Source organism: Psittacula echo, assembly GCF_963264785.1.
Source record: "Psittacula echo genome assembly, chromosome: 8".
In the NCBI taxonomy this organism is placed as follows: domain Eukaryota; kingdom Metazoa; phylum Chordata; class Aves; order Psittaciformes; family Psittacidae; genus Psittacula; species Psittacula echo.
The window spans coordinates 8,615,772-8,643,425 of record NC_137744.1 but is presented as its reverse complement, the minus strand read 5'-3'; the positions used below and the strand labels follow the sequence as shown (position 1 = coordinate 8,643,425).

The 27,654-nt window shown below is 46.6% G+C and overlaps 1 protein-coding gene across 1 annotated transcript; it reads left to right on the top strand.

Moving 5' to 3' along the window:
• Positions 1–1,568: 1,568 nt before the first annotated feature.
• Positions 1,569–26,564, top strand: LOC308224556 (uncharacterized protein). The gene is made up of 16 exons (XM_080624622.1): positions 1,569–1,969; positions 2,737–2,776; positions 5,729–5,813; positions 6,456–6,562; positions 7,616–7,674; positions 8,750–8,860; positions 11,375–11,505; positions 12,270–12,394; positions 13,983–14,088; positions 15,478–15,676; positions 16,042–16,068; positions 18,721–18,778; positions 19,302–19,357; positions 20,497–20,701; positions 22,533–22,691; positions 25,602–26,564. The coding sequence occupies exons 1-16, from the start codon at positions 1,876–1,878 to the stop codon at positions 25,732–25,734; spliced, it is 1,695 nt and encodes a 564-aa protein (XP_080480748.1). The 5' UTR covers positions 1,569–1,875; the 3' UTR covers positions 25,735–26,564.
• Positions 26,565–27,654: the final 1,090 nt, after the last annotated feature.

Genomic DNA, 27,654 nt, shown 5'->3' with positions numbered 1-27,654 from the left:
TGTTAGATAGTGGAATCCATGGCCATAGAGGGACAGTGCCAATCTTAATCTGAGATGAAGTCCAAAGTTGTAAATTGAAAACTAAGAAGCTAATTGTCCTAACTGCTGTTTTGACCCAAGTGCAATTGAATTCCTTTCAAAACTAATTTAATTCCTATTGGGTTTCACTTTTTTTCTAGATAATTCTCAAGTGTTTGTAAGGTTCAAGTGCTGGTTTGGGACCATGTAGCAGAAAACCCCAACAACTGTTGTAAAACCTGTTGTTTGCCATTCCTGAGGCTCTTCATATGAATGCAGTTTTCCACCTCTTTTTAAATTAATCTAAAATCATCAGTAGTGTATAACCAGTATAATCAGTAGTGTATAACTAGGGGATCTCAGCTATCCAGTTCCTATTCTAATTGCTTTGGTGAGCATTTCTTCAGTGCTTCTTTACCGTGGAGCAGAAAGCAGAGGGCACTGAGGAGGAATGGATCACAGCCACACTTGAACTGTGGAGAGATGTTTCTGAGGTAACTTTGATACAGTATGTTTTGAGTGCATTGAAAAGGTAACTTGCTTTATGGTTCTTTGTAATTTTCAGTAGCATAGAATAGTGCTGAAAATCACATTACTCCAAGTTTCCATTTACTACTGATGGCATTAATCGCTTTGAGAGGGTAATAGTCACTGGTACAGCTGCTCTAAAGCAGAAGCTACCAGATGGCTTTGAGTTGCAAAGTACATCTTCAGAGTGTAAAGTGTGAAATTCACTTTGGAGCTGGAAAGACAGAAATGGGATGTGTAAATCCCCCCCCGCACCCCAAAAAAGTACTGAACTCGGGTAGTGTCACCAGCTCTTTTCTCTTTTGTGAATACTGTTGTATTGCCAGAGCAGCTGTTAGGACTTGTGAAATGAACACAAACAGCAGTATTTGCCTACAGGAACTTCCTAAAACCTCTTTGGGAATTGTGTTGGATTCCTTGTGCCCTTCAGGGAGCTCCTACCAGGATATGTCCATGAGCCACAATGGCTCTTTGTGCTCCTCTGCTCTCCGCGTTGGGCTGATTTCAGTAGCTGGAGTCTCAGTAATACCAGATTCGTTGTGAAAAGTCTAAATGTGACATCCACACTGCCCGATGGTGCTGTTGTGAAGTGCAGGGGCTTGGCTCTGCAGGAAGCAGGCTCTTGCTCGAGCCTGAGGTGTCTGTCGAGTCCTGTACGGGCTGTGGCTGTACATCTTGTCGGATTTATGAGGTAAGGATGAAAGATTGACCCATCTGGTGGTGGTCACGGTGAATCCCACTTCGCCGTGCCGTGCCGCTGCGTGGGCTCTCGGGACAAGGCTCAGTTTGATCGCGAGATGGAAACCTGCCGGGCAGCGCCTGGTCCGGCTATGGGGAAGAGACCGTGGTCCCACTCCGCTCCGCCTTACCCGGTGCAGCTGGCGGTCCCCATGGAGGGTCGCGGCTGAGGGGAGCCACCTTCCCGCGCGCCTCAGGCGCCTCCGATCCTCTCGGCGCATGCGCCCTGTGCCCGCGCATGCGCCGCCGCCTGCGCCGGGGCGCTCGCCCAGGGCCCGGTGCTCGGCGCCTTTTGTAGCGGTGGGGCGGGCGGTGCTAAGGCCCGGCGGCGGCCTCCGCTCCCGCGCCGGGGGGTCTCGCCTCCCTCCCCCCCACACCTCTCCCGCCCTCAGGACCAAAGAAAGAGCAATGGCGGCGCGCTAGCCAAGTCTTCGGCCGGCCCGGTGGCTGCGGACCTCCCCGCAGCGGATGCGCGCCTCGCCTCAGGCCCCGGCGGGAGCCTAGCGGGGCCCCGGCGGCCGCCGCCGCTTCTCCTCCTCCTCCTCCTCCTGCTGCTGCTGCGGGCGTCCCTCTCCCCTCAGCCCCGCGGCTATGGCCACCGAGCTGGAGCCGCCGGCGGCTGGCGCCGTGCCGGGCGCGGCGCCTCTGGAGGCGGAGGAGGACGAGGAGCACTGGCTCTACGGCGGTAGGTACTGCCGCCCCCGGCCGCGCAGGCAGGCCGCGCCCCGGCCCGGGGGGGTGGGGGGCAACGCGAAGCGCCCGGCCCCGCCTTGGGAGCCACCTCGGCCCCACCTGCCCGGTGTGCGGGGCCGGGCAGTATGTGCCAGCGGGGCCGGAGCTACCCTGGGTCGTTGGCTGCGGTTTTGGAGGGGGAGGGAGGGGTATTGTCCTTTTAACAACACTGCGATGCAAAGAGGTTGATGCGGCGCTTTGTTACAAGCGCGGTTTCCTCCTCATCCAAACGCTGTTAGCCCGGTTGATGCAGGTGAAACCCCGGGCTACTCTGGGCTCGTGTGTGTATGTGTGTGTCTAGGGAGAAGTGTAGGACTTTATTTACACGTCTTTGTCCCCTCATAGACTTTCAAACTGACTGTTTTGACGTTTCTTCTTCCCTGGCATGTTAAATGTCTATATAAAGACCTTCCCAGATGTCCCTTATGTGATGTTTGCCTTTATTCCTTCTGCTGTGAGACAGTGGATGTGGTTTTTGAGTTTCGTTGTGTGTCAGTGGTGTGATACTTCATTTCTGCAGTAGGTTCTGGTTGTTGGTTTTGTTGTGGCTTTTTTAGTTGCTCCATTTCTAGTTGAACTTCGTTGAAAAGAGAACATTGGGGTTATAGTGCCTTGGCAGTGCTAGGTATTTCTGTTGCTGTGATGCATTTTGTGCTTAAATTTAGCTTTTTTCTTTCACTTGAATAAGTTTATTTTTTATTATCATTATTGTTTTTGCAGATGACACCACTGGTAAGCAAGAAGATGGACCAATTTCTGGGTGAGTCTGGAGGCTGTTTATGCATTATAATGATACATGCTGCAGAGAAGATCAAGCCATGTTTAAGCATAGCTTCGGGAATGCTTTACACTGATGCTGTTGCCAGAAGCTGCAGCCTCGTCGTTTCTTATCCCATGGGGTCACTCCCAGCTACCATGCTTGGGCTGGCACTGCATTTATGGATTTAGAAGGTGAATTGTATTTGACTTAAAACTGACTTCTAACCCCCTTTTCTCCCTCTCCCCTATTAGTTTTAAATCAGATCTGATTTCCAGTTTAATTCTCTGGGGAAAATGGTGCCTTGAGGTTTGGCCTTTGTGCTGGCCTGGCATTGGTAAAACTGTGGCTTGTGCTTTAGCCTGGAAAAGCTAAAATCCTTCAGCCAGGTTAAAATCCTGTCACAACCAAATCACCACATGGGATCTATGAACTATGTGGTTTGGGTCAGGCTTTCAGATCAACGTGTTGGGAACTCAGCGATCCATTTTGCTTTCTGTATATGGAAAGTGCTGTCTGTTGTTGATCAGGACTCCCCTGTATTTGTAACTGTGTGGTTTGCATCAGCAGAGTTTTATCTCAGTAGGAATATAATGTTTCCAATTTTTAAATGTAACGTGGCTTTCAGAGGACTTGGTCTTCACTGGATCTCTGTGTGCTCAGCACCTTCAAAAGTTCAGTTTGTTTATTGTCATTTAAGGTCATTTTGAATTCAGTATCTGGAATTTCTGAGGTTGTAACGGATAATGTCCTACTTCTGGTGTAAGTATCTAAGCCGAAAACCATGGTAAATTGGTACCTAAAACATCAAATGGGCTTTATGAGAAGGAACAACTTTTAGCTTAGATAGAAATTTACTGCTAGCTTGCATAAATCTATTGCTGTCACTTTTATCTGAATGTAATTTTACTTTATCAGCAGGATTAAAAATTGAATTTCCAGTAACTGTCTCAGTAACTGCAAGATGTGTGAAGGAAAACTGTTAGTGCTTGTGCCAGTGCTCATTTTCTTTCCCTCTCTCTTTTTTCTCCTTCTTTGTTGCACAATGAGAATCTTCCTAAATGAAGAGCTGTGGGGTGTTTAAAGAAAAACGACTCTTTATTTGCTATATTGTCCATGGCTGCAGCTCCAGGGATACATTGCTGGCTTGCCTGGAGTATTTGTCTCTATCCGCTGACATTCCTTAGCCTAAAGGATGCATTAAATATGGGCAGCCTGTGCAGGATGTTATTGTGTCAGCAGTGTACAGGGTTAAGTTGGTGTTTTGGCGAAATGAAATAGCTGTGACATTTTTTTGCGTGCAGCTGATGGCTGATTGCTCATTCCTGGGAAGCAAACAGGTTAGGGAAAGACTTAGCAAATGTTTATTTGAACTCCAATTCATACATTTTAATTCACACCCACAGATACTTCATGTGACTTGAAGGTACTTCTTGTCACTCTGCCTTAATTCAGTCATCTGGGATTCTAAAGAAAATTCCTGGGGTTGAGGAGGTCAATGTTATGAGTTGCTTGGATTTGGCAAACAAAATGCAAAGGGTTTTGGAGCCACCTGTGAAGTTTTCTCCAGTGCTGCATCTTCTGACCCCTGTGTAATAGCTTATGTCTGCAGCTTTGGAATACTTTTAGAGGATGGTTTTCCCTTAGACGTCTTGGCTCCTTTTAATAACTTAGTGTGTCTTCAGGTGTCACCTCAGGAACTTGGGGATGATGGGACCTGTGCTTTCTTGGTTAGCTGCCCAACCTTAACCCCTTGTTTTTGATATTTGCTTGATTGTTGAATTTCTTTGTATATGGGGCTTTTCTAATAGGGGCGCTTCAGTAACTGCTCACATTGTTCTTTTTATGCTTAGTAACTGCTTTCTGAGTTGCACTAGTGTGATCTTTTAGCTTACTTGTTTGGTGTCTCCTTCCCTGCCACCTCTGAAATGGCTTTAATCTGAACAGTGTTCAGAGTCTGTTAGGAATTACATGTATTTCTTTTTGAAGATAATCTTCTGTATGCTTAGTCGGCGACATGGGATTTTAAATCAATAGGAATGTCTCCAGAAAGCGCTGATGGGGAATTGGGTTTCCTGGGCGTGGGCTGTTCTAATGGTCTCTTTGGAAAAGCTGGAATTATTTTGAAGTTCTGCTAGGTTTTACTTATGACATTAGAGAAAAATGATCTCCCTTTGTGTTTCAGTGTTGTAACATGGCATACCCGTTTCTGGAATACCAGTTTAACTTTCTTGCTTGGCTAGTGCAATGAACAGTGTTAACATTTATACAGACTTTAATTGGAGGTAAATCTCAACCTGACCATTGTTGCATTAGGACTAATTTGTAATGAGTGGGAAGATTGGGTGGATAATTGCCTGTCTTCTTTGAAATGTAGCTACTCATTAATGTAAGCTATTTGTAGAACACTAAAACCACTTTTTCCTTAATTTCTACAGGACAGATGCCTTTGCTGCTTAGTAAATATGTGTACAATTATTAGCATCATTAAGGACAAGGTGAAGTTTTGCTTATTATGTTCCCAAGGCCAGGTTGGACGGGGCTTGGAGCAACGTGATCTAGTGGAGGGTGTCCCTGCCCATGGCAGGGAGGTTGAACTAGATGAGCTTCAAGGTCTGTTCCAATCCAAACCATTCTATGATTGTGCCAAACCAAAGCTGAAAGCTATTCCAGCTGCTACTTCTATATTAGCCGTTAAGTGGTGTTTGGCTAGGCAGCCCACGCTGTTTGTGAGGCTTTTGGGAAGCACTAAACTGATTCTTTTCAACAAAATGCAAAGCCAAGCAAGGATGATTAATTTTTTGTCATATAGTTGAGCTGGCTGCCAGCAGAATAAACACAGTACATGAATAAAGCCATTATATGAAAGTCATCTGGACGAATGCTTTAGAAATGTTTGTAGGTGAACCTCTAGATTGGTCTTACCCACTTTCTCCTATCTATCCCATTTACCAGACACACAGAGTCTTCCCATCCGTTGCAAGATGCTCCTCAGGAGAATCGGCCTGTCAGCAATGAAGACCGAGAGATCTCACAGCATGTAAGTGTTCCACTGCGAATGGTAGACACAGTTAGTTTTGTGCTTCTTAATGCCCATGGATAGAATGATGTAAGTGTAAAGATGCTGGTACTGCCTAATACATTACATTTGTACTGTAGGAGCGTACTGATAGTTCCCAATACTAACTACAGCAACAGGCTTCTCTTCTCAGCCTACTTTACATAGTGGGCAGTGAACCCTCATCCAGGTATTGCTTGTGTCCACTGAAGAGGCAGATGAGGTGCTGCAGGCTGGCAGGAAAAGCAGAACATGATTTTACCTTCAGCTCAATATTCCGTATGACTTCTTGAGGGTCAGTATATATGGGAAACCCTGGGATAGAAAGCTCAAAGTGCTGGGAATCAGTTTTGATTCAGGCTCAGACCTTTCAAAATGCATTCTAGTGGCTCTGAATTGAAAGGATAGGAAGAGGCTTGCTCTTCCACTGCCTTTCTCTGGTTTTTGCCTCCAGAGACAACTTTGTATAACCTCAGAGTGCAATAGAAATTTATATCTTTTTATCAGAACCATTCTTTATAAGGGACCTTCATCGTAGGAGCTTTGCAAGATTTGTCTTACTGTCCCAGAGAATTGATCAGTATTGTGTTTTGATGAGCTCCTGTGTGCTTTCGTTGTTGCTAGGCCCTTCCAAGTGGTGAAGATGAAGAAGATGACAGCGATAGTGACAGTGATGATGATGACGTGAAGGTTACTATTGGCAATATTAAAACGGGAGCACCATCATACATGTACGTGTTGCTGATAATGGTGTTTGGGTTCGATCTGACGTAGCTCTAGTGCATTGATTGGGATTGAAAGTAGGGATGAGAGCTGATCTGTCTCCTGGAAGATATGTGAGTAACTGCTAAGACACCAGAATGGGGTTAGAAGCTGGTGGACAGCTCTGTCCAGCAAATGCTGGCTGGAGAATCCAGCTGTAAAATAGGAATGATAATTCATGGGTCTGCTGTTGGAGAATTAACTGAAAAATTACTGTGCTTTATTGGGCGAAATCGGAAGTGGGGTGTTGCAATTAATGCCTCCTCTGTGAAAAGATCAAGAACCCAAATCTGCCTTGATAAGAATTTGCATAAGCTGTGAAGTTACTGGTTTTCAGCTGTCTGATTTTTCATGCTTTGGAACTGGTGAGGCTGCATTTGTGAACCAGCAAATAATGTCACTGACTTAAAGCTCTACCTCACTTGCATTGAATAAAAATAACAGGAGAGCACTTTTGCTTGCTGCTAGCAGCCTTTCTCTTCAGAAAATGGCTTACATGTGCTTTGCAGCATGTTCTGACTTTTCCACTTTACTGATAATTTCCTTCTCTTGGAGCAGTGGTTTCAGCCTGATAGGTTGCTCTCAATAGCAGTGCTCCATCTCTTAGCAGCTCACTAGATTTTGCAGACATCCCTTTTGAAATCTGCTGCTTCTATCTTTCTCTCATCATTCTGTGATCTGTATGCAGCTGTGATTTCCATGCTGTTCACTTGAACACTAAGTACATTCCCGGACAGAATGGAAACTGCAACTCTCAGAAATAACCTTTCCCTTCATGTTCAAGACAATCCTCTTATGTTTTCTGGCCCATCACTAAATATATTTGCTGGTTTCTGTAGGCTTAGAGAAACTTACATGGAAAATGAATTTCACTTTTAACATGTTGAAACTTAGTACTAAATGCATGATAAACCCAAGTGAACTAAGCATCTTCTGAAGGTTGTCAGGGCTCGAATATACTTTGTATGAAAACAAGCAAGTAATTTACTCAAATACCAATGTAGTGATTCTTTTCCATATAGGGGAACTCCTATGAATCTAAACTTAAAAACGGGTAGAGGCTATGGAGCATCTGCTTCAGGTATTGCTCTTGTTTTTATCCTTCACCTCTTAAAATATTTCACTTATCTGGCACTGACAGCTGGAGCAGCTGCAAGTCTTGGTCTGTGTTTGGAAGGGTATAGCATTAGTATATCTTATTTAAATTAGCAATAGTAAGCGCTTTTCCTAAAGATATGCACTTCTGGGACATTCTGAGGGTGCAGGGAGCACTGGAATGATTTAATTACTTTAATTGCAGCGATTTAATCACTGAACAGGCTGATTGGAATTCTATTTAAACTAAAAAAAAAAAAACACATTGATTATTACTTTTATAGTAGAAAGAATGTTTCTGAACTATATTGTTGCACTGGAGCCAAACATTCTAACTGACTGGAGAACTTTAACTCTGTGGTCAGTGTATGGAGCTACTTGCAGTGTAAGATACTAAAAGAAACAGACTCTGGCCTTCAGTATCAGCTCTGTGTAATCCTGCAAATGAAATCTTCCCCACCATTCAGTCTGGTTTATACTGTTTATCAAGACTTGGATTCCATCCTTCCTCGTATGTGAGACTGTCCTTCCATGGGCTTCATATACTGCCTTCCGTTAATTTCTGTATGCAAATGACTTATCTTCTAATTGAGAAAATAAGAACAAATTCCACTTGAAGATTGTGTACCTAAGAGATTTCTGCTGACTCCAGTTAGTACAGGATCCATTTCAGACTGATCCTGAAAAAGTCTGTTGTTAGGAGAAAATCTTGGGAAGGGAAAAATAAATATTTTCCTTGGAGAGAAAAATGATTTATCTTCATTTGGGATAAATTTGGTGCATTTGATGCTCTAATAATTCACTGCATTTGTCTGTAGGACCAGTTTGGGTTGAATTATTTCCCTGCTGCTCAGCTGCAAGTGCTGTACACCCTGGCTCTTTATTTATAAAGTGACTGAAGTAATTGTTATTAAAGAGTTGCTTGTGGTTACCTCCGTGCTATGAAGCCAGCAATGAATTCACAGTAGTGCTTTATTTTTGACTGGAATAATTTGCTCAACAAATGAGTGGATTAAAGGCATTGCATTAAAAATAGTAATAGTTTCTCTCTCTTCCCAAAGCCAAGTTGCAGCCCAAAGGTATTGACTTAGATGCTGCAGGGAACATAAATGGATTGCCTGTTATCGAAGTGGATTTAGATTCATTTGAAGACAAACCATGGAGGAAACCAGGTGGGGCCTCACAGTTTCTGTTGGTAAATATTTTCTACAGTTTTAGTGGTCTCTGTTGAATTTCACATGTAATTGTTGTCCATTTATTGCTGCCAGGGAATAAAGAAATTGGAGCAATGGCCATTGCTTAGCCTCTGATGCCTGTCGAGGCTATCAGTGACATTTACTGACTGAGCCAGCCATGCTTCTACTGAAAATTGGTTTTATTTGCTCTATTTAACTTCCCTAAAGGGAACAACTATTTTTTATAATGTTCTATTTTATTAATTCCCTACTTCAGCAAACATTGCACTGGTAGCGATAGGATAACGTTTGTTGGGCCTGAAAGTCAATTGAGTAGGATCAGGATTTGGCTGTTGATGATGTGTGGTCTCCTTTTCATGTGCAGTATCTGGCTTATTCTGTCTCACTGTGGCCAAGCTCAGTGAGCACATGTCATGATAGGAAAGCTGTCTGTTGACAAACAGTTGAATAAAAGGAAGGGAAATGCTGCTCTGACATGAAAGGCTAGGATTTTTCTTTTGGAAAAGCGACATTGCCTAATTCTTCACAGATTCTGCCTCCAGGTGCATAGGAGTGAGTGAGCAGTTCCCACTTACTTCTTCTGGACAGTATTATTTAGACTTTGTCCAGACAAATAGTGCTTTCCACAGTGGGTTTTAATATGTACAGGGTCTCTTTTGTCTTCTTGATTAGTGTTAGATATCTACTCAGAAGTGAATCTTGCATGACAGCTGTAGGGTGCTGCAAGTAAACTTCTGTTTTTCATTTGAGTTTGGTACAAAAGTCAATGCAGGAACCAAAGAGATCCAGATTTTTGCTGTGCTACTCTCCTAAAACGTGCTATGCTAAAATGTTAACTGAAACTAAAATTGCACTTGCCCCTTTGCAAAAATAATTCTTCTAACCAGCCCCTGTACTTTGTCATTCAAAAATATTGCTATGCTAACTAAGTAGTGCTTTTATAAGGCTGTGGTGTGGTTTTGGTATCTCTTGACTACCTGAAATAAAGGGCGTCAGTGTGAAACCGTGATAATAACTGCATTGACGTATCATGGTATCAGACCAGCACTGAAGCACTCTGTGGTGATTAGTAGCTACTACAGACATAATAGGAAATGTAGCCTTTCTTCTGCAGGGGATTTCCCATGGAGAGTGAAGTGAGAAAGAGGGGGCTAGGAAGAAAGTGAGTTAGAGGGAAAATAATGACAGGAACTTCAGAGATGAAGCAAGGAAATCATTATGGTCCTGCTGACATCCCTGGACCAAACTGAAGGCAGCTAGCCTTAAAACACTGTAAGTCCAAATAGAGGGAAGATGTCTGCAGAGGTGTGTGGCTTGTAAGTTTACTTTTGATGATAAGTAGTTTGTTACTCAACAGCGTTTCAGGTTTATATCCTTCATGGTGAATTGTTCAGTAAGTTGGTATCTCTTTAAAGTGAGGAAAGGAAGAAGTGTGGAAGAACTGATACAGGGTTGAAATATAGGCTGATAAAATAGATATGTAAATGTCACGTTGCTGAGTCTGTGTTGGTGCAATTTGCATGTTTGGGTGGTACAACAGGAAGAGTAACCTACCTAGAACATAAACTTAAACCTCACTGTACAGATCCAAGCTCAGCATGGGCAAAGTGTTTTGCTTAGCCTTTACCTAACAGCTCCTTGGTTTAGGATTGGTCTGTCTAGGAATAACTCTGTGAGGGAGATGTTTGAGGGACACCTGAGCAGGGTTAGGAGATGCTCTGTAACGCTTCTTGTTGTGAGATGTGCCTTACAGGGGGAGCTGCAGCTATATTTTTTTTCTCTGCATCAATGTTTTCCTGGCAAGCAGTTTGTGGCCACCTCTCTTACTCAGAAGTGCTCCTGCTGAATTGGCACATTTCACAGAGGACTATCAAGGAAAGACAACAATCTTAGAAGGAGTAAGATAACAGTGTTGGAACACTAGAGGTAGGATCCTGACTGCTCTATAATACTGTAGTCTGAGAGTTATCCGTAAAAAACTTCCACTTCAGTCCTGTGTCATGACATGGGTGAGTCCCAGAATCTCTTCTCAAAACAGCAAAGGCAGTGACAGTCAGGAGCAGAATGCGTTGGCTTAGCTCTACCAAGGAAAAGGTTCTGTGGCACCATCCCATTTTGGTGGTGGTGGCCGGAACCATCATTCCTGTGCTCTCCCCAGCACTCAACTATTTGGACAATTGCAGGAAACCAGTCTTAAAAAATCCAGTTGGTGGATAAGTGGTCGCAGGTGTTGCTGTTAATAGCCTGTAGAGTTGCTGTGTTCTGTGTCCCAAATGGTCATGCTGCCGTTCAGGCTGTGTTCCCCCTCCCAATGACAGATGCAGCCATTTCCACGGTGGCACAGAGGCTTTCTAACAGGATGAAGCAGAGAGTAAGCTCTGCTCTCTGGAAGATTTCTGTTTTCTTAATGCTGAATTTAAACAGTTGAAGGACAATTTGACAATGTAGCTCTGCTGGAATCCCTGTGTTAACCTCTGCTCCGTTTGCCAGGTGCTGATCTTTCTGATTACTTTAATTATGGATTCAATGAAGAAACATGGAAAGCATATTGTGAAAAGCAGCGACGGCTTCAGCTTGGACTGGATCCTGCTCCTCCCATCAGCACTGAAAACAAGATCACGGTAAGTGACGTGTTACTCCTGCATTTGGCTACAATAAAACTGGGGCTTTTTATTGTAATCACAGAGATGAGAGTGTAGGAACAGAAAATACTTCAACTGTTCTGTGTTCCTTTTCGTTGGTGAGAAATACAAAAATATATCTTTAAAGTTGAAACCTCTCTGCTAAAAATCTTTTCTCTATGGAACAGTTCCATCTGCTTGGCAGGTTTGAACCACTGCAAGAGCAAGACTTGAGTGAATTTCCAGTTGACTTTGAGGCTACCCTGCTATAGGGGTGTCTGGCTGGAAGACAGATGTGGATGTGGGAGGCATAGAGAGGGATATTGGACTTCCATGGCTGTTTTACTTGTTGCAGTTGTGGCTGCCTTTTGTGTTTGGGAACTGCTTTGGCCATCAACCTTTGCAGAAATCCATCAGGTGGCCAGCAGCTGTTAATCAGAACTTCAGCCAAGGAGTTCATACTTGCTGTTCCATACAGTGAGTATTAGTGTTCCCAGTTTTGAATTAAGGACTAAATTGAAAGGGCTGTGAGCTTATTAAACTTTTGGACTTATAATGGGAGACAGTGGACAGCAGGCTGAGGCTGGAGTAGCCAGCCAGGTTACAGTAGTATCTGCGACCTTGACTGCAGAATGGGTTGCTTGTTTGTAAGAGCCCTGTAATTATTCCTTGGTGGAGCCCTTTTCCTTTGCTGTAGATTAATCTCTGCTACATTTAGTTGAAAGTAGGGGCATTAAACCTGTGTTACATATTGCCTTCCATAGGTTCAGCAAGGAAGAACAGGAAATGCTGAAAAAGAAGTGGAAAACAACATCATCAAAACAGAATTCAAAACAGACTTCTTGGCTCTGGTGGGAGGACGCATGAAGGCTGGGCCTCCTCCTAATAGGTAAGAGATGGTGCAGACCTAAAGCCTGGGTGCACTATGTTCTTCATAGGGGTAGCTGGGATCTACCTGGGCTATGTCTGAATCTCTTCAAGCCTGAAACAAGCTTTTAAACTCTACAGGAATCTACAGTGGTCACTCATTAACTATGGTCTTGAGCAGTGCTCTCCTGAGGATTGTACAACTCCTACCTACCCGTTTACTTCTCCTTGATGACATCCTCAGTATACTGCTGCACAGGGAGGCAAACCTGTTTCCCATCTGAAGGGACATCTCTGGGAGTCAGAAAGCCAAGGGAAATCCCTTAGCTTTGAGGGCTCATGTTGCTGCTGCTTGTGCTTACTTGGCTTATTCTTACTCCCACTATGTTAATCTTTGCCTCCTTAAGTGGAAATGGATTACATGTTTGGCAGCTGCTGAGAGAAGCTATTGGTTTCTAACCTGTGTGCTATGCTGCTTGGTGCATGCTGATTAGTTATGTTCTCCAATGAGAGAGAGGAGCCACAAGGCTGGACAAAGCAAAACAATTGAGTCACTTGACTGGCAGCCTCTGCTGGGAAGCCTCTTTGACCTGGTGAGGTTGGTAGGATTTTATCAAAAGCTTCATTAAAACAAAGCTGTGTGAAACCAGAAGAGGCAAAGCTTTAGTAGATCTGGGTGTTGCTATTGCTTTGTTTTCATTACGTCTGTTGCTTTATTCACATTGCATCTTTTGCACACCTGTGTGGCAGAGATGATTTTGTATTCCAACGTCCCAGGTTGACTGAGAAGAGAAACAACTCTATGTTTCAAGTATAAGCTTTAAATCTGCACTTAGTCTCTGCATCTAAGCACTTTGGCATTTCTTCCCCCTTCACAGTGCCATAAAATCAGATTTCTTTATGGCTGTTAGATAGATATATATATATATCATGAGGTTTTGGAAAAGACCACTGCAGAACAAGCTGTTGCTGTTTTAACAATGCTGTTGTACAATGTTTCTGTCATTTTAACTTGCAGTCTGGTTTTAAAAGTACTGACACACAAGATTCTCCTCCTGCGGCAAAGCTTTTGGTCAGGATCAGGTCAAGTATCTTTGTAAACCACAGGAGAATCAGAACCATGGGCTTAGCAACGAGTTGTTTGGTTTGGGTTTTTTCCCTCAAAGTGAATAGATTTCCGTGAGAAAACTCTCTCTCTCCAACTAGCCAGCATTTTTATATTCACTTTGGCTGAATTTCCTAGTGACACAGAAAATTCTGCTGTCTAACTTGGAAGAGTGCTGATATTTTTCTATCCTGACTGCAGGAAAATGTCTTAAGGCTGTACTTGGACAAATCAATTGTTGCATAAATATAGGATGAAGGATATTTAAACTTAAGCTGCAGGTGCTGCTTTCTCTCACAAACCTTTACTTGTGATGACCTTACAACAGGCTCCTATTAAAATGTTCTTTCTCTAAGAGTGAACAAGGACTTGTCCAATTTGAATGCTCCTTCTGCACATATTTTCCTGATAGAAAAGAATGTAGGAGATGAATCTGTCCAGTAGTAGGGAAAATTGCTCCTTCTAATGTCTTTGAGGCTAAAAAGATGCATCTGCTTTGTACCAGGAAGCTGGGTGGGACGATTGATGTGATCGGTGGCCAGGCTGGCACAATCAGGAGAGTAGAAGGAAGGCGCCGTGATAAACATGCCTCTGAGGAAAACCCAATCCAGGTAAAAGTCTTGGCTTTATTGCACTTAAGTGAGCACTGAGCAAATGTCTGTGTGTTCCTGACCTCCCTTGTTGCAGTTGCCATCTGTGAACCAGGAGGTAATATATGAACCATATCATGGCATATGCATGCATCATTCCCTTCTGCAGGTTGAATTAACTTCTGTGTTAAAAGCTTTATCTTACTAGGAGCTAGGGATTGTCCTTTAAGACTCACCTGCCCATCTGAATGGTAATACCAGAGTAATTCCTTTTCCCATCCCATGGTAATTCCTTTTCCCATCAGCTCTCCCAGATGATTTCTTTTGGTGCATAGCTGGGAGGCTCTTACATGGGTTACTCCCTTTCACTGTTGGGTTGGAATCTCCAGTTCTGCAACGGACAACTTCTGCTTGGGGCTTGTGTTTCTTTTGACTTTGAAGTAACATTTAGTCTAAGCATCATTAGTGGCAGCCCGTGCTTCAGACTGAGAGCGGGCCTGTGTTACGGGATCTTGTCCTTTGTAAGAAATAAAAACCTGGGGTTTAAAACTGAACTCATTTCTGATCTTGCATGTCCAGTGTATGACCAGAATGGTCTGGTTGGCTTCTAGGCAGGAAGATGCTGTGTATATCCTTTGAGGACCATGTATTGAGAACTCTTCTCTTAACCACCTTCCTCCTGCCAACCACTCCTAATTTACCAGAAGCCCCACATGTGGAACTTCTCCCCTGTTTAGACACGGTTCCTGGTTTTGTTTTTACAGTGGGTTTGTGGTCTGTTTATTTTTTTCATAGTCAGTTCTCTGAATTTTGCCAGCAATGGCTCTAAAAAGAGTTTGCCTAAGAGAGAGTTTGCTGGGAAAAGGTTGTTGTTCCTCCCACTTACAAGCATGGATACCTGTTATTTCCAGGTTGTTCTGGTATCTCTGTGTATTGATCGTTCCATATATGACCTTTTGTCAGACAGATGTGTCTTCCATTGACTTCCAGTGTAGAGCAGAATTTGGCTTAACCCAAACCATTCTATGATTCGATGGTATGCCCTCAGGAGAAATAAATTGGGATAAAACCCTCAAATATGGCAGCTCTCAATCTGAAGCCTGTATCAGTGGCAGTTCCTGTGAACAACAGGCATTCATACCTGTCAGCTGTCTTTTGCACAGTTGTGTATTCAGCTAGACTCTAGTCTCTGCTGTTCTGTGTAGGAGAAGACCCCTTACTAAGCATGTTGATGGCCTTGATCAACCTTTTTTCCTCCCCAGAGATGTTATCTGCTGGGTATAGCACAGCCTGGTCTTCCCAGGTATCACAGTGCTGCCAGTTTTGGTGATACACTCTCTATGCCAGCACAGCAAGGTCCTAGCTAGGAGCAAGGTTGAACACTCTCTTCTCATTCCTTTGCCTTCTCAGGTGCTTGGAGACCACGGGAGTAAGCCACAACCCCCCCAGCAGCCCCAGCAGCCATCACAGCCCCAACAGCCACCTCAGCAGCAGCCGTTTGCACCACCAGCAGGCCCACCGCCTCCTCCGCTGGCTGGGCCACCTCCACCACACTTCCTCCACCCTCCTCCACCAGTTACTTCTGTTCCACCTCCCCTGCATCCTCCAGGTACGTGTTCACACGGCAGCATATGGCAGTCTGAGGCTGCGAGTTAGAGCATCCCAGACTTGGAGCAAAGCAAAGGGTTAACTGCTAAATGCTGTAGGACAGTTGAGCAGTCAAGTAACAGGTCCTTAGACCTGGCCAGTCTTTGTTCAGTGTCTCTATTAGCCTATCTTAACATTTGTCCTTAAATATTAAAAAGTGACAGCTAATGGCTAATTACTGCCTAATAGCACCATTTTTTCTGCTGGTCTGTTTGCTCAGATATGTGAATTTTATCCCAAAGAGTGCTTTTAAGTTAGTTTGAGGGAAGGCGATGACATGTTTTACCTGCTGTCCTCACTGGTTCTGCTTCTTTCTTGTTTCCATAGGTCTTCCACCACCCGGGCCTATTCCAGGTAGGTGCTGATTTACTCCTGATAACAGCAGTGATTTTGAGCACCTAGATGGCTCTATCTGAGCATTAGATTAAGAAACAGGAGCTAGGATGACACCAAGACTCATTTTAGAGCACAGTTAATTTAAGGCTAATAAACTCCAGTGCAGAATTGAACTTGAGCAGCTTATCTTGTATTCTGTAACTAAATAATGATCTGTAGGACTTCTTAACACTTGCTGAGTGTGTCTCTGAAGACCAATCTAGAAAGTGAAATGGAGAACTTCAGATGGCACTGAAGCCACTTAGTGAGATCTGAAATGGTTTAGTTCTTGTTATGACATTTACACAGCACAAGTTTGAGTGACAGATTGGTGCTTTTGTGGATGAATTTGGAGCATGAGACTGAGCAGAATAAATGTTATTTCCATCAACGCCTTTGCTCCCTGCTGTGCAGCAGAAATGGTGAATACTAATAAAGAAATGTAACAGCCAATCTTGGGCATAAGTAAAGGTCCCCACTAATTCAGAGCTGCTGTGAAACTGAGTTCCCTCTGGCTGTAATTTCTTTCCCCTGGAAGTTTTACCTGATCCCTTGAAAACAAATTTAGCTGTTTGTGTAATGCACCTTTGGAGTGATGGCTCTGAGCAGATGCCATAGATCTGAAAATCCAAGGCTGATGGTGACTTGCATATGCTGTCAGGCCACTGCCTTGGTGCACTGTGTACTTATCATAGACCCAGAGAATGGTTTGGGCTGGAAGGGACCTTAAAGCTCATGCAGTTCCAACACTTTCCACTAGAGCAGGGTGCTCCAAGCCTCATCCAGCCTGTCCTTGAGCACTGCCAGGGATGGGGCAGCCACAGCTTCTCTGGGCACCCTGCGCCAGCACCTCAGCACCCTCAAAGGGAAGAACTTCTGCCTAAGAGCTCATCTCAATCTCCCTTCTTGATTCATGTATCTGCAAAAGGTCTGCATCCAAAGCACTTTGGACCTGCTGTGCTTGTCCTCACTGTGTGTCACACATGTTGGACTTGGTTCACAGCTTTTGTGTCCATGCTTTTGTATTCATGTTCTGCCCTGGGCTTCCCAAATGGAAAACCTGCACTGGCTGGGCTGTCCCTCAGAAAATTCTTGTTTGTTAAAACATCACTTTCCAGACTCCTCGCACTGTACACTAACATTGCAGAGCTGGTTTTCATTGCTGTACTAGAAGGAACCTGCTCTTAGTAAGATTGGATTTAGAGGAACTGTATTGCAGTGAAACTGGATGTAAACTGGTCTAGATGTTGCTAGTCAAGTGCATTAGATTGAAGTTGTTTGGGAGGGGTGAGGTGGACAGAATGACCAGGCTGTGGCAGGGAACTTCCACTTGAGGTGAGGGCTTGGAAAGGGAGTTGAGGGAGGATACCTGCTAATTATGGTAATGAGGATGATCCACCTCCATTAGAATTAGGTGTTCTAACAGTAGCACTTTGAAGTGCTTATGCTTGGTGAGTAGATGGGTTGGAAATGCTTCGGGCATTGCATTTTATCGGAAGATCTTGGGAAAAGGAGGGGAAAAAATGAAGCATCTAGGAGTGAGACATGTCCCCCACCTTGTTTCCAGCTCTAGCTGGGCTAGAGATCAGTTCTTTTTGCAGTGAGACCCTTGTAGGAAGGGGTTCTCCTGTCCCATTTTAGTGTTCACAGTAAGAGGTGATGAATTTCATTGACATGGTTTCATTGACAGTGCTGGCTCAGGCTCCATTGACTTGAAAAAGAACCTGAAGCTTCTGGCTTCAGTGACTGCAGTCAGTAAATGGCTCCTGTCCCGTGTAGCAGTACAACTTCCTCTTCTTTTCTTGTTTAATAATAAACAGATGAATTTTCATGCAAAGCCAGGCCAGTGAGTGGTTGGTCTGTTCTTGCTGGCATTGGTAACTGCCTATAGAAGTGATGGTTGCTTATAGTGACAGGTACAAGTTTTAGAAGTTCAGGAACGGGCAGCACGTGCTTCTCACTTCCAGACTGGCCAAGGTTGAGGACTTTGGCTTCCAAGGCTTAAGCTACTTCTGGAAGTGGCCTTCATAAGCTTCTGCTTAATTGTGCTTTCTTGAAGATACTGCCTTGTGATGAACAACTCTTCCTGTGTGTGACATTGGGCCTGTTTTTAAAGTGCCAGCCCTTGCAGACAGCTCTGCATCACTGGGGCTGTGTCTTTTCAGGGTTTCTGAGTGTGTATGTGTTCAGAAAATTGGCTTTCCTCAAAACCAGCCCAACCCGGGTGAACTCTGTTACGTGCCGTGTGAGGGACAAAGCTACTCACTTTAACCAATGGAGCAATTAAACTTCTGCTGTAGTTACAGTGTCTCCATCCCAAGAGCCAGAAGTCTCTGCCTTCCACAGGGCTGTCAGGGTTAATCTTTGCTCCTCCATGAATCTTAAGATGAGTAAGCCAAAACAGAGGGTAGTTATTTTATTTTTCTCTCCATATCCCCACAGAGCCAACATAGCTCTAGGGTTTTAATGTTGGTAGGAGATACAACCCTGAAGGAAGGTTATTCCACTTCAAACAACCTTGTTTAGAGTAAAAAGTTGCTTTAAACTACTTTTAACTGTAACTAGCAATGAGGTCTTGTTCCTCATGGCAAGCTGTGAGATCACTGTGTTGACTTCTGCTTCTCTGTCTAGGGTTGTTCCCGCCGCCTCTGGCACCACCACCAGCTCTCCTCATCCCAACCTTGGATGGGTAAGACCACACCTGGGCTGAGCCACGGGCACAGCTCCTCTGTAGGGAGAAAGGGAAGTGGGCAGGTCTAAAATCAGGCCTGGGAATTCTCAGTCGGGTCTTGGATTGGGGCAGGGGTGAGAGCAGAGTCTGTAGGGAATCCTCTGTGCATTCACCTTCATTTGTCGTGCTCGTAACGTGGGAAGGAATCAGTAAAATCTGGGTGTGAGCTTAGGTCTAGCACAGAGTAGTTGGTAGATGTTTCCCCTGAAGATTCCTCAGGTACCTTGTAAGCACTGTTATTTGCCAGAGGGCTGCCTGATTGACACGGGATGGGCAAAGCAGGACAAGCAATTGAGTTAGAAGCTGTGGCAAAGCAGCTGCACCTCTGTATTTCTAATGGTTGCAGTGCAAAGTGACACTGGGGGTTTCCCATGAGGGTGTCCCACAGACCTTCAGGAAAACATGGGGTAGACTTGCAGCACAGACATACCTGCAGTGGGTCGCTGGTGTTAGTTACTCACACCCTTTTCTCTCTCCAAAGCCAGCCAGCCAGCTACAACAACAGGCAGCCACCTCCGTTTGGCTACAACTCTGCAGGTGAGCACTGAAAATACCTCTGTTCTCTGGTGTTTGGTAGTTCAGGCTTTCCTTAAGCTGGTGGACATCGTGGATGCTTTAACCTTAGGGTCTTGATTGTGCCCCAGACTATCCCACTCACCAGAAGCACACCCTGAGTGTGACCACAGCATGAAGTGTTTGGAAAGCTGCATGTTCTGCAGCAATGCTGAAGGCAATTTTGTGGTTGAGTGCTGAGCCTCGGATAACTCTTCATTGTAGATACAAGAGGAGCTTCCCCATGTGCCTCAGCAATGTGCTCTTGTGCTTGTTTGCACAGGTGCTTGCTCACGCTCTCTGCTTCTTCCCTCACCACAAGCACAGCCATCAGCTTTGCATCTCCTCTCTGAGCTTTGAATGCCCTCCTCCCCCTTTGTATCCTCTTCCTTGCCTGCAGGCACAGGCAGGCTTCTGTCACCTTTTGTAGAGGAAGAGGCAGTGCCAGAATTCCAGCAGATTTCCTCGCCTGTTGCAGCCCTGTCGGGAATGCTCATGCTCTCTCCCACTTCCTTAGTGACTACCGCTTGGAGCTGCACCTCCTCGCTGTGCTGAGGAGTCACAGGCAGCACCAGGCTGTCCCCTTTGCACCCATGCTGGTGGCTCTGGGCTCATCAGGCTACATCCTCCATTAGCAGATGGTGTCCCAGCCCTCCCCAGGTGCTCCCTTAGGCGAGAAGGTGCCTGGTGAGAAGTGAGGCCTTGCAAGGCTGGCCAAGAGCCAAGGGTGACGGAATCGGCTGTCTCAGCAGTGGGAGAGGCACCTCTGCTGCCAAGCCAGGATGTCTGGGAGGGCTGGATTTAAGCTCTTCTCCATGGAGACCTTATAGTGTGTCCTCTGTAGCAGGACTTATGTTGGGCAGGAGCTAGGGGAGTGCACAGCCCTGGCAGGAATGTGCAGGGTAAGGGGCTGAGGAGGGTTTGCTGGTCATGCCTGTATCTTCCTCAGAGAATGAGTGTTCACACATCCTGAGTGAACTGCTGGAAGTAAAAAGGGGGAGTGAGGACAAGAGGGAGGTGGGTTGTTGTTGTCTCCTTGGATTCAGCTTTATCTCCAGAGGGTGTCTCTGGAATGGGAGGGATAGGGAGGATGCTGGAGTAAGGATTCTGCTCTCTCACTGCAGATTCAGGTTTCATCAGCTACCCACCCATCTCCACATCCCACACGCCCTGGGTGACGACGGTGGACAAGGGCACAAGCAGTTCCAGCAGCAGCCATTGGGAATACTCAGGCTCAAGGCGTGAGAGGGAGCGGGAGCGAGAACGGGAAAGGGAAAGGGAACGGGAGAGAGACCGAGACCGCACCCCAACCACAAGTGAATACAACAAGTGAGTGCTGTAATCCAGCAGCTTCTCACAGGTCCCAGCAGGGAGCTCTGGCCTTGCCCTGGAGCACACGGTGCTTGGTCAAGGGATGGGGTTATAGTTATAGCAGTTTAACTTGGGAAGTGATACGTTGGATGGATAACCACGGGGCAAACTGGGAGCCGGTGTCCCTGGCTGATTTCCTGTGGCTGTTTTTGTTTGAATCCAGCAGAACCAGTTACACTTGCTCCCCCACCTGTAATGTGAGGCCAGTAAATGAAATAGCCCTTCTCTGTGCTCTGGGTGTTTCACAGCTCAGTGTGAACCATAGGCCATAGAAGCTGCTGCTTCTTGTCTTCTAAGTGTACCTGTCAATGAAAAGGACAAGGCACCCGGGCTTTGCTGGGCTCTCTTAGAGAGGCTTTCAGGGCAAGGAGTGCCATCCCCCAGGAGTGAGCCATGAAACCTAAATCCTCACCCAGGCCTTTCTGCAGGCAGTGCTGGAGACAGCCACTCTGCTGGCTTTCAGCCTCCCAGTGTTGATCTGGAGAAGCTAAAGTGAAGGGTACCCTGCAAAGATGCTTTCTAAACCCATTGCTTTCCTGTTCTGTCCCAGGCAGCGTCAGTGTTTTGCAGGCTTCAGGCTCAGGAACAGTCATTCAAAACATGATCAGAATGTGCATTCCTAGCAGAGGGGTGCTGCCTGCCTGGAGCTTCTCAGCCCAAGGGGTGAGCAAATAGGACAGCCTTTACCTAAACCCCCTTTTTGTTTTAACTCACAAGCTTGTGGGTGGAAGGGGGAGGAACAGAACAGGACAGGAGACAAACCTGCTGCAGTTTGAATTGCTCAGAGCCCCACACTTCCTGCGCAGGCTCCCCCTGTGATGAGCACCCCTGAGCACATTGTTAGCATTGCTGGGTGGTTTCCAGCACGCTGACCTCTCAGCTCATGCCTGCCATGGAAGGGCGAGCAGCCATCCTCTGCAGAGTCCTTTGGAGCACTCTTGGATGATGATACTGGAATTTCTTTGTTTCCAGGAGCGTTAGGACAATGTTTCAGACTTCCTTTCTCTCAGAGCCTGAATGTTGTTTCCTGCAGTGGGACTTAACCCTTTCGATTTTGGCTTTCAGAAGCTGAATAGGGACTGTGAGGTGTAGTGAGGGATGTACCTGAGTTTAGGGTACATCATGCCCCTGTGTACATGGATTGAATGAGTGAGGTGCCTTCAGCAGACACAGGCAGAAAGATCATGTCAGCTACACTCACAGTTGGAGCTTTTGAACTCTGGGGAAGAAAATAATCCCTTAGACTGACACGAAAGAGGTACAGGTTACCTGGGACAGCAGGGTTGTGAGGTAAAATCCAGCACCAGGGGAGGCAGGATGGCAAGAAGAGCATCTTGCTGTTGGTTTGGAACAAGGTAGCTGGAGGTCTTGGGTGTATTCCAGAAGGATTGTGAGGGCAGAATGCCCAAGGGATTGGCCAGGTGCTACTGAGGTACCCTCTTGGCAAATCCAGAGAAGAGATTTTGTAAACCCTTTGCCTTGAAAGGCTGGGAGAAAGCTCTGATAATAGTTATTGTTGAGGCTTAAGAGCTGTGTAATAGGCAGATGGAGAACGTTACTTCACTGTGGTTAGAGGCAGGGCTTGGGTTGCAGCTTGGATTCGATGAGCAGCAGCAGCAAATGATCATTGTCACAGGAGCATCACAAATACCTCAGCCTCTTGATGGAGTAAGAGTGAGTGGTGACAGATTGTTGGTGAGGGTGGGTTCTGCAGTGCTGTGGACACGACTCCTGATGCTCAGCTGCACAAGCAGTGTTCCCCTCCTCACTTCTCCCCTCTCTTCCCAAGTGATGACGAGCGGTACCGCTACTACAGCCGGGAGCGCAGCTACGACTTTGAGCGCGACTACCGCCGGAGCCGAGACCGCAGCAGGGAGCGGGAGGACCGGCACCGGGAGCGCCGGCACCGCGACAAGGACGAGAGCAGCAAGCATAAGTCCTCACGACGGTAAGAACTTGGCTTAGGGTTGGACTGTGCTGCTGATGGGAGCACACCTGGGCTGCGGGCAGGAAGCTTGGGGCTCTCAGGTGGTCTGTCACCCTGGGTCTCGCTGGCTTCCTGAGATGTGGTGCCCAGGCAGGAGGAAGCGCTCTTGGGCAAGAGGCAGGGCTGTCTGTACAGGGAGAGGGGTCCTTGGTGCTTCTGTGCTCTCAGTAAGGCAGCTGGCAGGATGCTGAGTCACTGCCAGCAAAATTGCAGCACTGGTGGACAGAGGAGAGGTTAACCTGTGCTGAGCATCACATCAGAGCAGTGTAGTGCCCGCTGTTAAGAGAGTACACACAAAGTAAATGTAAAACCGTAACAGAAGTGTCAGCTGTAGGTGTTAATGTGTTCTTGTGCAGAAAAGAAGAGCTTGCTTCAGCCTGGAATCTGAAGTGTCCCATGAAGCAGGAGGCTGAGCACTGCACTGTCAGAGCTCTGTGCCCAGTGCTTCCAATAGTGAAGATCTGGACAAAGATCACTTGGAGCAGAGCAGGATGTCCTAAAATCCCAGCTTTCCTTGAGTGAATATATTTGCTCCAGGTGCTCTTCCTGTGAGTGTTGTTCTAGCGAAGTAACAGGCCTGGCCCCTGGCCTAGGGCGATGCTGCTGCTGTGTCAGTTTACATCCTGGTGATGACTTGAGCTGACTTGCTCTTTGGTTTTTGGTGCTTCAGCTTACTGCCTTCTAGATGCAATTCTGTCAACTCTGGAGGTAGTTACCCTTGTTTTGAAATGGGTATCAGAAAAACTCCTACATAATGGCTGGAGGTAAAAGGCTGCTCTCACCCTAAAGGAGATGAATAAGATTTCAAGAAATGATTGATTGCTGAAGGGCTGGAAACAAAGGGATGAGAAGAAAGGCCAGGCCCATGATCAAAGTTGAATAGAAAACAAGTGGAAGCTGAGCTGATACCAGATGAACAAGCCAATAGCTTGAAGGGTTATTTCTCCACTTCTTCCACTCAGAACTGAAGTCGAGGTTAGGTACCTGACTGCATGAGCAGGATGGAGCTCACAAAGTGAGGTAAGAATCTGCTCGAGAGCTCCATTTACAGGACTGGGCCACTGCCTAAGGTGGCAGCGAGGTGACTTCCTGGGCTCCTCAGACCACACACAGATGCCCCCTGTCTTGTTCAAAGGAGTAGGATGGGAAGCGTTTGTAGCTACAGCAAATGGAGGAATACTTGTTTATGGCCATTTGGAGTGTGTATTGGATCCCTGCTTGAAATGCTTTGTGATCTGAGCCTGGGGAAGGCATTGGCAGGAAGATAAAAGGGTTTTGTTGCAGTTTGGCTGAAGGAAATCCCTGACACTTGTTCCAGTATTAAAGGACACTTGCATTGCTCAGGCATAAACCACTGTGCACTGGTGGCTGAGGATGTGCTGGGGAGAGGCACCAGCCTTTTGTGTTACTTTTTTCTTCCCTTTAATGACTGAAGCCATTTATTAAGGCAGAAAATCACTTCAGGCAGGAGCTTTCCAGGCAGGGCTGCGGTGGCTCAGCCAGTTACGTGTCTGCTGCTGAACTGGTATTCCAGCTGTGGCAAGAATTGGTCTACACCTGGTGGTGTCCCCACTCATGCAGCACTGTCTGTCCTGCGGTCACTTATTCTGCGATACATTTATCTCCTTTTCCTGTACTCTCTGCTGTGTTTTCATTCTGCCCCTCCACGCCATGGTCAGCTCAGGAAAGCTCCCGTGGTTTGCAGGCTGTGAGGAGAAACAATGCGTCTGTGAGAAACAAGCAGCGGAAGATCTCTCAGGAGGTGCCAAGAACCAGAGTGAGCAAAACCAGAGCTCCCACTTCCTGGGGGAGCTGGAGGCTGATCTCAATGTGGGGATGTTGTCAGGCAGCAGGTCTGGGTGAGGGATAGAGGAGTTCTAAAGCATGAAGGTAGTAAAGTGCCAGGTCATTTATGAGTAAGCAGAGGTAGAAACAGGATCTACTTCCCATTAGGAAACACCTCTGTCTACGTGCATTGACCCCTCTCTTGCCTCTAGTCCAGGGATTTAGCGAGTACAGAGGAGGCCACAGAGATGCTGTGGGGGCTGGAGCAGCTCTGCTCTGGAGCCAGGCTGAGAGAGCCTTAAGGAAGGTCTCCCTTAAGGGAGACCTTAGAGCAGCTCCAGTGCCTGAAGGGGCTACAGGAAACCTGGAGAGGGGCTTTGGACAAGGGCCTATAGGGACAGGACAAGGGGAATGGCTTTAACCTGCCAGAGGGGAGATTGAGATGAGCTCTTAGGCAGAAGCTCTTCCCTGTGAGGGTGCTGAGGCGCTGGCACAGGGTGCCCAGAGAAGCTGTGGCTGCGCCATCCCTGGCAGTGTTCAAGGCCAGGTTGGACACAGGGGCCTGGGGCAACCTGCTCTAGTGGAAGGTGTCCCTGCCCGTGACAGGGGGTTGGAACTGGGTAAGCTTTAAGCTCCCTTCCAACCCAAACTGGTTCGGATTCCCTAAGATGTTCAGAGGAGCAGAAGTTTCGAACACCTCAGATTTAGGACTCTTTTTTCTCTCGGCAGCCTCAGTGCTTCACATTGAAGCTTTAGATGTGCCAGAGTTGTTTGAGCTCCCTCAGGAGCTGGAAGGACACAGAAGCTCCTTATAAAAACTACCCCAGACTGAGTCCTGGCAGCAGCCTGTCTGTGCTGCCTACCCTGTGTGGTGTAGAGCACCCAGCCCCGGTGTTTGCATCACCTGCCCTCACTCCAGCCACATGTGCTACCATCGGATCAGCCACATAACCCCTGCAGTGGCACCGCGATGCCCTGGGCACTTCTCGTGTCTCCGGTTCTACATTACAGCAGCAGTCAGCGTGGGTGTCCCTGGCCAATGCAGGCTCTGCTGTGACCTCCCTCTCTCCTTTCTTCCCACCCCAGGAAGCAACATGAGAGCGAGGAGGGGGAGAGTCACCGGCGCCACAAGCACAAAAAGAACAAGCGCAGCAAAGAGGAGAAGGAAACCAGCGAGGACGGTGCCCAGGAGGGAGAGGAGCAGGACACCAAGGAGTGACCCCCAGCCCTCAGGAGGAACGTCTCCTCTGAACCAGCGTGGCACTGGGGATGTGTTGGGCTGGGGGTTCATTTTGTATTCCATGTTTCCCAAGGGAAGAGGCAGACTCTGGGCGAGCAGAGCCGCTGCTGCAGCAGGTGAGAGCTGCAGCTCAACTCTCTTCTTTTTGTTCTGCTTTTTTGATACAAAACAAAACCCAGCAGTTCCAGTATACAGAGCACTGAGCTACTCCCGACCATCGCTGGGGAGGACTGTGGTGTATCAGATCCTATGGTTTCTGATGGAAGATGGCTTCAGTTGAAACTAACGCATTTAGGTAATAGTGGTTCTTTTGTCATCATCATCATTCCTTTTTGAATAGGGCAGTGAGTGCGACTTGAACTTTATTGTCCAAAGAAGAGTGTGACCTAGATCCTGAGAGCCAGCTTAGAGCCTGGCTTGAGTAGTGCAGAGTCCCATCCTCAAATAAATCTCTTTATAGCTACGAAAGTACCTCCTGATTTCTGTGTGAACCACGTGTCCTGGTGGAGCAGGAGGCCCAGTCTGCTCTGAGCAGGGCTTCAAGAAGTCGTCTGTGTGTGTGTGTTCACAGTGTGCAGACTTCAAACCCAGCTGCTTTTTGTTATCCATTGCAAAAATAGGTCTGCCATGATCTACACCTACAAGTGGGAAATCAACAGAAGGCCCATACTAAGAGCATGAGTTTCTTCGAGTTAGCTTTGACTTCACTACTTTTGTTTTTACTGAGTTGAGCTGAATAATGGAGTGACTGTGAAGTCCCACCTCGAAGCTTGCCCTCAGGGGCCTCTCTTGGGTTATCTCCAACACTCCTGTGCAACACATTCCTGCCCCTGGACTGCCAAATAAATTCAAGTTCCAGAGTTTGTTTGCACTTAGTATTGGGTTTAGGGAGCAGCAGCAGAGAGGGTTTGGGTGGGAGGAACTGGGGAGATGATGGTGGGGAGTTTTGGTGCATCTGGTACCTGGAATCCTGCACTGCTGTTGGTGTGACAGGACACAGGGCGCAGCAGCCGCCCCAGCAGTGCTGAGCGGTGCAGCACGCTGAATCAGGAGCTGAGCCTTGTTAAACAGAGCTTTATTTACCCCCTGGGTTTGCTTTTCATGGCAGTCAATGCTGGGCCCTGGAGGCACTAAAGGGCTGCGGCCAGAAGCAGGGGAGTTGCAATGTGCTTTTAGTTCAGTCCCAGTGTAGTTCAGGAGAGTCCAGCTCCTTCCTGGGAGAAGCAGAGGACAGTGACACGGTTTACTGCCTCCCAAGGTCAGTCTCTTGGCATGACTGTTGTTGAGTGACCTGGGTCTGGGGGCAGTAGTGATACACTGGAAAGAAAGGTTAAAAACCCACCCATCACACACATGGTTCAGTAATATTACAATAATTTATAAAGGCATCAAAACAAATTCAACATCTATTAACAACGAACTGATTTTGGAAACAACACTTAAATTACCAGGATGGTTTGGTGATGTTGAAGGCATCTTGAAACGAGATGGAGCAAAGAGTCAAAATCGTGCTGCCTTCTGCAGCATCCTCCTCCCTCACACTGTGACTGCTGCACAGCTTCCTCCTGCTGCGCTTCATACAGGTCAGGTTTGGTAGAAGGAACCTACATCAGTGTTTAGTGTTCCATGCCAGGCACAGGCTCTGCATGGTGATTGGAAAGAGACAAAAATCACTTCAGGATCTTCTCTTGTGTCAGGTGAGGGTTGAGGGTTGGTTTTCCACAGGCACCTTTCCGAGTTTGGAATTGTTTTGCTGTCAGCATTCAGTAGAACAACAGGCACAAAAGGCTGCAGAGCCCAGCAATGTTTCTGCTGTCAGGCTGCAGAGGTATTTATCAAGCAGAGGCCATGCTGTGTCCTGGGGATGCTTCTGAGGACTGGATTCTGAGCTATTTCTGT

Excerpts from the sequence above, each read along its gene's own strand:
- LOC308224556 (XM_080624622.1), top strand. The coding sequence starts at position 1,876 with ATGGCCACCGAGCTGGAGCCGCCGGCGGCTGGCGCCGTGCCGGGCGCG. Across the intron at positions 7,675-8,749 it reads CTATGGAGCATCTGCTTCAG|CCAAGTTGCAGCCCAAAGGT; the intron begins GTATTGCTCTTG and ends CTCTTCCCAAAG. Across the intron at positions 16,069-18,720 it reads ACCACCCGGGCCTATTCCAG|GGTTGTTCCCGCCGCCTCTG; the intron begins GTAGGTGCTGAT and ends TTCTCTGTCTAG.